We start from the raw sequence: 13,283 nt of genomic DNA on the forward strand, positions 1-13,283 counted from the left end.
GGAGGGAATTTGAAGACCCAAAACCAAATGAAAGAGCACAGGATAGTAAAGAGACAAAAGCTATTCAAAGTAGGACAGGAAAAGGCAGAAAGTATAAGGCAGATTGCAGCACAAAACAGAATCAGAACAAACATCAAGTGTAAAAAAGTCAAAGCTTAAGACTCTTTATCTGAATGTGTGCAATATTTTTAACATGATAGATGAGTTGACAGGACAAACAGAAATAAACAAATCTGACTTGACAGCTATTACAGAGAAAAATGAAAACCCAAAGAACTGTGGATGTTGGAAATCAGAAGCAAAAATAGAAGTTGATGGAAAAACTCAGCAAGTCTGGCAGCATCTGTGGAGGGAATGCAAAATTAACATATCAGGTCCTGTGACCCTTCTTCAGAACTTGTTCATATCTTTAGAATTTTTTAATCAGCATATTGACTGGAGAAAGGAGATGGACGAAGATAATATGAATGACAAATTTGTAAAGTGCATCAAGGATTTTTTTTAGAGCTGTACGTTATAGAACCAACCCAGGAACAGGCTATTTTAGATCTGGTAATGTGTAATGAGGTAGGAGTAGTAACAGATCTTGTAGTTAAGGATCCTCTAGGGGGTAATTATCACTACATGGTTGAGGGAAACTAACTTGTGTCTCAAACCAGTGCCCTCAACTTAAATAAGGGCAATTACAGAGGTATGAAGAGTTGTCTAAAGCGGACTGGGAAACTAGGCTAAAGGGCAGTCGGTGGAAGAACAGCGGCAGGCACTTAAACAGATATTTCATACCACGCAGCAAAACTTTACTTTGGTCAAAGAGAAGGACTTGATGAGAAGGATGAACCACTGGTTAACAAGGAGAGCATCCAATCAAAACTAAAGAAAAGCAAAGTGGTGAAAACCAGACACAGGCTAGGGGATGGGAACTTTTTTTAGTAACCAGCAGAGGAATAATTTAACAGGCTACAAAAAAAAAAGAAAATTGATAATGAAAGTAAATTGGAAGAAATATAAAAAACAAACAGCAAGTGCTTCTATGGGTATACAAAAAGAGAGTAACTAAAGAAAGTGTGAGATAATTGGAGAATCTGACAAGGAAATTGATAATGGTGAGCAAAAATCTGCAGATAATTTGAACCAATATTTGACATTGGTTTTCATGGTACTGTAAATATCCCAGATAACAGGCTGTTTGGAATCTGATTTTTCTTGTTCCTAAAGACGCAGAGACTGAAAGGACTTTTTGCAGTGATGGAGAGTTTCTCTTCCAGAAGATGCTGGACACCAGGAATGAGGATATAGTACTGGCTTCACCGTGGGCTCTAATGGAGGTTGAGTTACTAAAACGTTCTGTCCTTAATTGCTTTCAAATAAGAAATTGTGAAGATGAAATTTTACTGTACAGGACACCAGCAGGGCTACAGCCAAATGCTGGAAATGAGAATAGACTGTATCGTGATTGGAACCATGGCCAGGTAGATCTTGCTGTCTATGAGATTCTGTATTAGGGTTGTTATCTTGGGCCGAACAGGCCAACATAAACTGGAGATTTAGGAGGTCTCCTCAGTCTAGGAATTGACTTTGAATTTGCTGGTGACAGCCCATGTACAGTGCACTTGAAACAAAGGGTGGATTGGTGATGGAATACTGGCCTCTGTGGTGGTTGGTTGGTTTGTTTGTTTTTAGACCAAGCAGATGCGATGGCCAAGTAGCACTTTTAGAACATAGAACATAGAACATAGAACAGTACAGCACAGAACAGGCCCTTCAGCCCACAATGTTGTGCCGACCATTGATCCTCATGTATGCACCCTCAAATTTCTGTGACCATATACATGTCCAGCAGTCTCTTAAATGACCCCAATGACCTTGCTTCCACAACTGCTGCCGGCAACGCATTCCATGCTCTCACAACTCTCTGCATAAAGAACCTGCCTCTGACATCCCCTCTATACTTTCCACCAACCAGCTTAAAACTATGACCCCTCGTGCTAGCCATTTCTGCCCTGGGAAATAGTCTCTGGCTATCAACTCTATCCATGCCTCTCATTATCTTGTATACCTCAATTAGGTCACCTCTCCTCCTCCTTTTCTCCAATGAAAAGAGACCGAGCTCAGTCAACCTCTCTTCATAATGTGCAGTAAACTCACTATATTTCTGTGTTAATGACTTGGATGAGGATACAGAAGATAATGTATCCACATTTTCCATTGATATGAAAATAGATTGGAGGGCACAACGTGGTTTGGGCATAAGGGGTCCATAAGGGAATGTAGATTGGCTGAGTAAGTGGATAAAAACTTGGCTGTTGGAATTTAAGGCAGGGCTAAATAAAATATTAGTTCTTTGCTAATATTTTAGACATTGTGTCTCTATCCAATTATCCAACTAAGTAACCTAAATGATGTTTTATAGCTCACAATTTCCTAGCTGTTAACCTCCTATATCTCAGCCTTTTAAGGACAATATGCTCCGGTTGCTTTAATTTATTTATCCTATTTTCCACAGATAAACTTTGTTTAGTAAAATAAATTAACATTGAATAAATTATTTGTAATAATCACCCTTAACTTTATATAATAACCTGCTATGTGGCACTCTTTAATTCAGTCAACAATAATTGTCTTCAAACATTCCAAACTCAGGCAGAAACTGGGCCTTTGCTCAGCACCAGCTAATACTACATGGGGTATTCGATCTTTTGGGACTGGATTGGTAGTGTTTGTTGACCAGTCATGCAGACTTGGAGCAAATGTGCGCCTTCATATACAAAAGGTCACCTTCGATTCAGTTCTCAATCAAAACTGGGAACCTTCACTTGCCAGCAAAGTTGCCGTTATGGTAAAAAGTACAGTGGTTGGGGATGGGGGGTATTGGGGGTGTCGGGATGGGCAGCAGCAAAACTGAAGAACTGGCAATTGACTTCAGGAAGAAAGGAGGAGGACACATCCCTGTCTACATTAACGGAGCTGAGGCAGAGAGGTTGAGAGTGTTATGTTCCTTGGATTGACGTTTACAAGAATCTGTCCTGGGCCTCCCGTATAGAAGTGCCGATCAAGAAGGCACATCAATGCTTCTTCTTCCTTAGGAGGCTTATGTTTGAAAGGACTCTCATGAAATTCTGCATATGCACAATAGAAAGCAATCTATCTAGGTTCATAATGGCTTGGTGTGGGAACTTCTCCTTCCATGACTGTAAGAAACTACAGAAAGTTGTGTACACAGCCCAGACAATCACACATGCCAAACTCCCATCCATGGACTCCATCCACACTTCTTGTTGCCATGGAAAAGCAGCTAACATCATCAAAGATCCCCTCACGCTCTGGTAATATTCTTTTCCAAACTTTTCCAGAAGGGGAAAGCTATAGAAGCTTAAACATACATACCAACAGGTTCAAAAACAGCTTCTTCCTTGCTGTTATCAGACTGCTGAATGGGCCTTTCTAATTTCAAATCTAATGTTGATCTTGCTTTTGTGCACCTCCGATGCAGCCATAGCCTTGTGTGCCTCACTGTCTAAGCACCCTAAGACCTGTATGTCCTTGTATGTTGTGATCTGCCTGTACTGCTCACAAAACAAAACTTTTCACTGTATTTAGGTACATGTGATGTGACAATAATAAATAAATAAATTAAACTAAAGTACACTTAAGATTGACCTAGATGGGTTCTTGATTATCAAGGGGATCAAGAGTTATGGGGAGAAAGCAGGAGAATGGGGTCGAGAGACTTATCGTTCATGATCGAATGGCAGAGCAGACCCGATGGGCTGAATGGCCTAATTTCCGCCCCTATGTCTAAAGGTCTTATGGTCAACCTTGACTAGTTTTAAAGGATTCAGTCAAACATTTCTGCTCCCCTGACACGTCCTCAAACATAATTTTGGCTGCATTCTTTCCCTCTAATGCATTGGACATGATTAGAACTTGCACGGTGCCAGCTCAGTTTTATCCAAAATAAAGTGCAATTCAGGTTTATATTCCAATCATTGAACACATATTTGTATCTTAAAAGCAACAAACTGCTGGACATACCACAGGCACTTTGAAACTAAATTTCTTTCAAAATGGAACCATGGCAATCATTGACATTTAGGTGGTGATAAGAATCCTATCCCCCAATTTTGAGGCTGTTAATACCAAATAGCGCCAGGGCAAGCAAGGAAATGTGAATCCTTGATAATAAAGTGTGAAGCTGGATGAACACAGCAGGCCAAGCAGCATCTCAGGAGCACAAAAGCTGACATTTCGGGCCTAGACCCTTCATCAGAGGGGGGATGGGGTGAGGGTTCTGGAATAACTAGGGAGAGAGGGGGAGGCGGACTGAAGATGGAGAGAAAAGAAGATAGTTGGAGAGTAGAGTATAAGTGGGGAGGTGGGGAAGGGATAGGTCAGTCCAGGGAAGACGGACAGGTCAAGGAGGCGGGATGAGGTTAGTAGGTAGGAGATGGAGGTGCGGCTTGGGTTGGGAGGAAGGGATGGGTGAGAGGAAGAACAGGTTAGGGAGGCAGAGACAGGTTGGACTGGTTTTGGGATGCAGTGGGGGGAGGGGAAAAGCTGGGCTGGTTGTGTAATGCAGTGGGGGGAGGGGATGAACTGGGCTGGTTTTGGAATGCGGTGGGGGAAGGGGAGATTTTGAAGCTGGTGAAGTCCACATTGATACCATTGGGCTGCAGGGTTCCCAAGTGGAATATGAGTTGCTGTTCCTGCAACCTTCGGGTGGCATCATTGTGGCACTGCAGGAGGCCCATGATGGACATGTCATCTAAAGAATGGCAGGGGAAGTGGAAATGGTTCGCGACTGGGACGTGCAGTTGTTTATTGTGAACTGAGCGGAGGTGTTCTGCAAAGCAGTCCCCAAGCCTCCGCTTGGTTTCCCCAATGTAGAGGAAGCCACACCGGGTACAATGGATGCAGTATACCACATTGGCAGATGTGCAGGTGAACCTCTGCTTAATATGGAAAGTCAGCTTGGGGCCTGGGATAGGGGTGAGGGAGGAGGTGTGGGGGCGAGTCGGGGGAGTAGATGACATGTCCATCATGGGCCTCCTGCAGTGCCACAATGATGCCAACCGAAGGTTGCAGGAACAGCAGCTCATATTCTGCTTGGGAACCCTGCAGCCCAATGGTATCAACGTGGACTTCACCAGCTTCAAAATCTCCCCTTCCCCCACCGCATCCCAAAACTAGCCCAGTTCGTTCCCTCCCCCCACTGCACCACACAACCAGCCCAGCTCACTCCCTCCCCCCCCACCCGCATTCCAAAACCAGCCCAGCCTGTCTCTGCCTCCCTAACCTGTTCTTCCTCTCACCCATCCCTTCCTCCCACTTCAAGCCACACCTCCATTTCCTACCTACTAACCTCATCCCACCTCCTTGACCTGTCTCTCGTCCCTGGACTGACCTATCCCCTCCCTACCTCCCCACCTATACTCTCCTCTCCACCTATCTTCTTTTTTCTCCATCTTCGGTCCGCCTCCCCCTCTCTCCCTATTTATTCCAGAACCCCCTCACCCCATCCCCCTCTCTGATGAAGGGTCTCGGCCCGAAACATCAGCTTTTGTGCTCCTGAGATGCTGCTTGGCCTGCTGTGTTCATCCAGCTTCACACTTTATTATCTTGGATTCTCCAGCATCTGCAGTTCCCATTATCTGATACAAATGTGAATCCCTATTGATCAGATTAAAATTTAACAAGGTGTCAGGTTTGAAACAAACAAAACAAAAACAAAGTACTGCAAATTCTGGAGATCTGAAATGAAAGCATAATGTAGAAAGTGATAGAGGAACTGAATGCGAGAAAACCTGAAGAATTCAGAAGCAGAGTCGGATCTAAAATGAAACATTGGGTAGAATCTTCCCAGCCCCTGTAAGATGTGACCAATCTTGAGTCAGTTGGGAAAATAAGATCAAAACATAATGAGATCTTCACTTAGGGAAATGTATCTGACTTTTCACTGAAGGTATTAATAGTGATAATCTTGTTACTAAGTTGTGAGAGATCTGTTCACATGAATTAACATATCATTATTACTTATTCTTGCCTCTTTTAAATGCAGGTTCCTGTTTCTCCAAAAATGTGACAATTCCATACAATGAAAGTCTGAGTAGGTAGCTGGCATCTTCACCTCACTGCTTGCTGTCCCCAGCTCCATTTTGGCCAGCACACCCTAGCAGCTCAGGCAATCCTTCATGGGCAGAAATCACCCAGATCTTTTGTCCACTGAGGCTGCTGTTGGACATGTTTCATCATCACTACGTTCACTCACTTATAACATAATTCATCACTTCAACATTACATCCTGAAGTACACCAGCAGCTTTCATTCTAACACTGCTGTCAAGTCTCTTGTGCACAGGTATAGGCACCCATCTCATGCAAGGAACAGGGTGCATCTTAGGACTGTAAGCATGCTATCATATTGCTCACTCAATTGGTCCTACTTGGGTGATAACCGCATCTGTGCTTTGTTTTTTGTGCATTACCACCTCTCTTAGAATGCACAGCCTCACAGTACTTCTGTCTTTTTTTGCCTTTAACTGAAGACATAAGTCAGACATATTGCCATGTTTGCCAACAGTGATCAGACATATGCTGGATGGCACCAGGCTATGTCAATGTTACATAAGCTTATGTGACAAGCACTCTGCAAGTTCTTTGAACTAATGGCCATGCCTGAAAGTATAAGGGAGTAGTACTTTGTCCAATCAAGGAAGACTATAGTCAGTCCGGATGCAGTCAGTCAAGGATATTGCCAGATTTTAGTCCATGAGTTTTGGCACATTGCAATCTCTGACTGTATTTTGTGTCATGGTTTGTTCTGCATGCATCAGAAGAGGTTCACTATTGTGCAGGCAACTCATGGCCCTCCTTGTTAAATACCCTGATTCTTATTGTGTTGCCAACAATGCTATACTTTCATTCATGTGTGATGTGAGTGCTGAATAGTTCACATTACTAAAAACCTAGTCTTCTTTTGATATAGGTACACCACATAGGTTCTTTATGACTGTGACCACTGGATCCGGTCACTGCAGGGGTTATTGTCACAGAAGCTGTGGAACAACAGAACTGCCAAGGAATTGGGCAGCAATAAGTGTACCAACAAGCCCAGGATTGGCAGTGACCTACATTAGCAGCTAAATAACTTTTACATGAAGAAGTCACAGCTGAAGGTCCCCTCAGAATACTCAAGTGCTATAGGAAGCCCAGAGTCTAATGTCGTTGATGGGCATGGTACAGTGAAACTGCAGACTGAAGATATCCCAGAGCACTAGCACAGAACATTTGTTGGAGTAGGACTTGTGACCTCCATGACTGGTTGACCATCCTATCCCTGTGAAGGTGGCAGTCCCACAAAATTTTTCGGCACTGGCTGCTTCTGAAGATCCATTGCAGACCTGTGCGCAATCTCTCCATCCTCAAACCACAAATGTATCAAGGATGCAATCTGTGCCAGGTCATACCACTCAGCTTGTTTCTTACGACAAGGTCAGTGCTGCAGTCCAGGCAACAGGCTTTGTTGATGTAGTTGGCTCCCCAGGGTGCAGGGCACTACTGATTGTGTGTACAGTGTGTTGAAAATGCCATATAATAACGCAGCTGAATTCATGAATAGAAAAGACTTCTATTCAGCAAAAATACAAGCATCTGTGATCATTGGTGCCACATCTCAGAGGTCTGTGTCACAACTCCCAGGTTCCAGTTTCATTCCAAGGCTAAACAAGGATGGTTGCTGTGAGACAGGGCTATCCCCTCCAACCAAAGCTGCATTTCACAACCCCTGATTGAGGCCAAGCATAGGTAAAATCCAGAACCTAGGCTAACATGGTGCAGATAATCCTTCTGAAAGTGAAGTTCCGATGCTTGAATCCAAAGATCGAGGCACAGTGTGCCATATAATCCTTTCACGCAGTGCCCTGCACAACTGGAGCAGGCAAGGTGGGAATGTGATGACTTTGAAGAGTTGGGAGAATAGCAGCTGCCTTTTGATGATAAAGTCATGATATTTAGCTGAGTTTCTTTTTTAAGTAAAATTCCATTCATTAACTTTGCTTCTCTCTCCATCAATGCTGCCAGACCTGCAATTTCCTTTAATTACTATTTTAGACCCTGAAGGGTTGGGCAGAACTATATGGGTGGTGGAAAAAATGGAGAGATATTAGAATCATTGAATCCCTACAGTGCAGAATGAGGCATCTCAAGAAGAAGGTATGTTGTTTCCAAGGATGGAATTGAACCCAGGTCCCTGGTGCTATGAGGCAGCAGTGCTAACCATTGAGCCATTTTCCCATACTTCCATAGGAGGGACATCACCTTCAAAGTGCCATCATAGGTATAGAGAATAAGTGAAGCATTCCTATAGGAATCTACTCCTTGAATCAAGATTCACTGGACGAGGTTCCAAATCTTGAGTTGATGTCCAATGATGCAGACATAAGCCCATGTTTGCATGTATTGGCAAAGCTGTCAGTAATTGGAGGGAAGTTGTTCACAGAAAGAAGTGCATTCAGTGGAGAAAGAAACATGTATTTGGAGTTGTTGGAAGCCCATATCCTCAAAGAATCCTATTAAACTGTTTTGACAGTTATGACATGGCCTGTCCTGTTGTTCTCAGTTGCATAAAAGAATGTAGTGTAAGAAAGAAACTTTGAAAAAGAGCTTTGCTGTTTGCTGCATTTAATCTCCACAAGAAAAGAGCAGGAAAAGAATTCAAATAATATTAGTAATCAATTGAAAGTTTTCAATTTTAATAGAAAGATTTTCCAGCACAAGGCAAGGACTGACTAGGATTAGTCAACATGGATGTGTGCGTGTGAAATCATGTCTCACTAACTTGACTGAGATTTTTAAAGAAGTAACAAAGAGGATTGAGGGCAGAGCAGCGGACGTGATCTATTTGGACTTTGGTAACGCGTTTGACAGGTTTCCTTATGGTAGGCTGGTTAGCAAGGTGAGACCATATAGAACACAGGGAGAACTAGCCATTTGGATACAGAACTGGCTTGAAGGTAGTGGTGCAGGGTTGCTTTTCAGTCTGGAGGCTTGTGACCAGTGGAGAGTACGTGCCACAAGGATTGGTGCTGTATCCACTGCATTTTGTCATTTATATAAATGGCTTGTATGTGAGCATAAGAAGTGCGGTTAGTAAGTTTGCAGATGACACCAAAATTGGAGGTGTAGTAGACATTGAAGAAGGTTACCTCAGAGTACAATGGGACCTTGATCAGATGGGCCAATGGGCTGGGGAGTGGCATATGGGGTTTAATTTAGATAAATGTGAGGTGCTGTATTTTTGAAAGGCAATTCAGGGCAGGACTTATATGTTTAATGATAAGATCCTGTGGACTGTTGCTGAACAAAGAGACCTTGGAGTGCAGATTTATAGTTCCTTGAAAGTTGAGTCCCAGGTAGACAGGATAGTGAAGCAGGCGTTTGGTATGCTTGCCTTTATTGGTCCGTGCATTGAGTATAGGAGTTGGGAGGTCATGTTGAGGTTGTACAAGACACCAGTTAGACTACTTTTAGAATAATATGTGCAATTCTGGTCTCCCTGCTATAGGAAGGATGCTGTGAAAATTGAAATGGTTCAGACAAGGTTTACAAGTATTTTGCCAGGGCTGGAAGGTTTGAACTATTGGGTGAGGCTGAATAGGCTGGGACTATTTTCCCTGGAGTGTCAGAGACTAGGGGGTGGCCTTGTAGAGGTTTGTAGAATCCTGAGGGGTATGGATAGGGTAAATAGCCAAGGTCCTCTCCCCAGAGTGTGGGAGACCAAAACCAAAGGTTTAAAGTGAAAGGGGAAAGATTTAAAAGAGTTCTAAGGCGCAACTTCTTTACACAGAGTGTGATGCACTTATGGAACAAAGAACAAAGAAAATTATAGCACTGGAATAGGCCCTTCAGCCGTCCAAGCCTTTGCCGATTGAGATCCTCTGTCTAAACCTGTCATCTATTTTCTCAGGGTCTGTATCCCTTTGCTCCCTGCCCACCTATGTACCTGTCCAGATACATCTTAAAAGACACTATCGTTCCGTGTCTACCACCTCTGCTGGCAACGCGTTCCAGGCACTCACCACACATATGTCCCATAAACTTTCCTCCTCTCACTTTGAACTCATGACCCCTCGTAATTGAGTCCCTCACTCTGGGAAAAAGCTTCTTGCTATCTACCCTGTCTATACCCCTCATGGAACGGGCTGCCAGTGGAGGCTGATAAAATTACAACATTGAAAAGGCATCTGGATGCGTACAGGAATAGTAAGGGTTTAGAGGGATATGTACCAAATGCTGGCAAATGGGACTAGATTTATTTTGGATATCTGGTCGGCATGGACAAGTTGGACTGAAGTGTCTGTTCCCGTGCTGTACAACTCCATGGCCCTACGACGTTGAAACACAGTTTATGGCATTATTGTTAGAAACATTCTCTGTTGCTCTGAAATTATAATATCAAATATCAAAATTTTCAAATTCTTTTCTAAGATGTGTGTCCCTGGCAAGGATAGCATTTGCTGCCTAAGCCAAATTGCTTGTGAAATGTTTATCTGTTTTTTTTCTGATTTCCACCATCTGCAGTATTTTGCTTTTAAACCGCTGCTCATATTGTTTTTCAAACTTCAGTATGTAAAAGTGAAGGTCACTTGCAGGAACTGATGTCCCTGGTAGACAATTTACCGAGATATCTTTCTCTTATTACTATATTTTAACTTTGTACAAGGGGTGAGTTTGGAATGGTCAAAATGGAGCCTGAGGAAATCATTACCTGCTGAGGTGCTCCTGAAGTAAATCCAGTCTGTGCTCCACTTCTCCATACGTTATATCACTTCCAGACTCCGAGACACCACAGGCTGCTGGAGAGGAGGCTGACTGCGTCGACATATCAGGGTATTCTGTTGGCTTTCTCTCATTACCTTCTGACAAACATGTTTAAAAAACAGTCAACACTTAACATAAACCATTTCAACATTTATTTCATTACCTTTAGAAAACTCCTCTTGAAATAACAATTCAGCAAAGGAATAAAACAAAATGTTCCAGATATATATTAACAATAGGTAATATTTTTGTTAACTATCCACTGTTGATTTTCATAGGTTTAAACTCATAGTTATTGGACTGAGTTTTCTCAAAGTCTGGATATGTTTTCAGGAGTTTTCATGGAACTTTTCCTTCTGTGAGCTCAGATGACTTTTCTCATGCAATTCTCTGTTGCTCACTTCATTGTTTCTGCACCACGTCTCCCCTGTGCTGCACTCACACAGTCTTCCACTCACCAGTGGCAAAAGTGCTCTCAAGGCGCCATGACATTCAGGCCTTCATGCCTTGATACCATTTTAAACCCAGCTGTACAGTATTTCAAATATAGTATGCTGTTGTGCAAATGTAAAGGATGTATCGGAGAGAGGCAAATTGCCACATTGTCTTGCTGCCAGGTACTTGGACATTCTGGTGGATGGAATGCTGCAGAGAACTGAAACCTTATTTCCTCAGGACCATCTGATTAGACCACTGCGCCAGACCCTGCAAGACGAGATCAACGTCCGAGGTACCATTTCTGTGGTTCAGAGGAACGCACAGCAATGTTGCAAGAAGTTTTACAATCTTCAACACTTCACAAGGTAAGTTGCACTTGCTTTGGGGCTTAACAGAGGCTTCTTGTCTCAGCAACAAATATTCAGCCAGTAAGTAATGACTACATCCAGCTTAGATCTACCGAAATATCAAAGCTCTGATGAAGAGTCATCTAGACTCAAAATGTCATCTGGCTCTCTCTCAATGAGGTACTGCTTGACCTGCAGCGATTTCTACCAGTTTTTATTTTTTGTATTAAGTATGTCTTCCTGATGCGCCAGAATTCTAGAAGGTTCCAGAAAGCCATTCAAAAAGGTGTAAAAACAGCGTTCACTTGCCGACTAAAATCACTCAAATCTTCTGGACGCCGTCCGAGAAACCAGCATGGCAAGCAGCAGAGGCCAGCTGACCATCCAGCCGGAGAGTGACAGAATGAGAAAGGAGAGAGACAGAGAGATAGCGAGAGATAGAGAGAGAGAGCGAGAGAGAAAGAGAGAGAGAGAGATTGAGGGTGGGGGTTGGGGAAGGAGAGAGAGAGAGAAAGAGGGAAAAGTAGGGGAACGCTGTTTTGTGGACGCAGGGACAGAGTCAGAGAGAGTGTGACTGTGTAAAACTACAGAGATTCAGGAAGTATTGTAAGCTGAAGGTGCCAAATATCCCCTATTCCCAATTCCTCCACCTCCGCCGCATCTGCTCCCAGGATGAGGCATTCCACTCCCGCATGTCCCAGATGTCCAAGTTCTTCAAGCACCGCAACATTACCCCACAGTGGCCGAGAACGCCCTTGACCGCGTCTCCTGCATTTCCCACAACACATCCCTCACACCCGCCCCCGCCACAGCCGGCCCAAGAGGATCCCCCTAGTTCTCACACACCACACCACCACCAGATACAATGCATCATCCTCCGACACTTCCACCATCTACAATCCGACCCCACCACCCAAGACATTTTTCCATCCCCACCCTTGTCTGCCTTCCGGAGAGACCACGCTCTCCGTGACTCCCTTGCTCGCTCCACAGTCCCCTCCAACCCCACCACACCCAGCACCTTCCCCTGCAACTGCAGGAAGTGCTACACTTGCCCCCACCCCTCCTCCCTCACCCCCATCCCAGGCCCCAAGAAGACTTTCCACATTAAGCAGAGGTTCACCTGCACATCTGCCAATGTGGTATACTGTATCCATTGTACCTGGTGTGGCTTCCTCTACATTGGGGAAACCAAGCGGAGGCTTGGGGACCACTTTGCAGAACACCTCCACTCGGTTCGCAATAAACAACTGCACCTCCCAGTCGCGAACCATTTTAACTCCCCCTCCCATTCTTTAGACAACATGTCCATCATGGGCCTCCTGCAGTGCCACAATGATGCCACCCGAAGGTTGCAGGAACAGCAACTCATATTCCGCTTGGGAACCCTGCAGCCTAATGGTATCAATGTGGACTTCACCAGCTTCAAAATCTCCCCTTCCCCCATCGCATCCCAAAACCAGCACAGTTCATCCCCTGCCCCCACTGCATCACACAACCAGCCCAGCTCATCCCCTCCCCCCACTGCATCCCAAAACCAGCCCAGCCTGTCTCTGCCTCCCTAACCTGTTCTTCCTCTCACGCATCCCTTCCTCCCAACTCAAGCCACACCTCCATTTCCTACCTACTAACCTCATCCCACCTCCTTGACCTGTCTGTCTTCCCTGGACTGACCTATCCCCTC

General features: G+C 44.2%; 1 protein-coding gene across 1 annotated transcript in view; it reads right to left on the reverse strand.

Moving 5' to 3' along the window:
• The window catches only part of LOC125454399 (potassium voltage-gated channel subfamily H member 7-like), a 462,102-nt gene that overhangs the window by 11,621 nt on the left and 437,198 nt on the right, over window positions 1-13,283 (reverse strand). The window contains exon 15 of the mRNA XM_059647318.1: window positions 10,762-10,912. Within this exon, the coding sequence (XP_059503301.1) occupies window positions 10,762-10,912 (151 nt within the window). The remainder of the gene's footprint in view (window positions 1-10,761; window positions 10,913-13,283) is intronic.

Source organism: Stegostoma tigrinum, chromosome 7 (assembly GCF_030684315.1).
Source record: "Stegostoma tigrinum isolate sSteTig4 chromosome 7, sSteTig4.hap1, whole genome shotgun sequence".
Classification (NCBI taxonomy): Eukaryota; Metazoa; Chordata; class Chondrichthyes; order Orectolobiformes; family Stegostomatidae; genus Stegostoma; species Stegostoma tigrinum.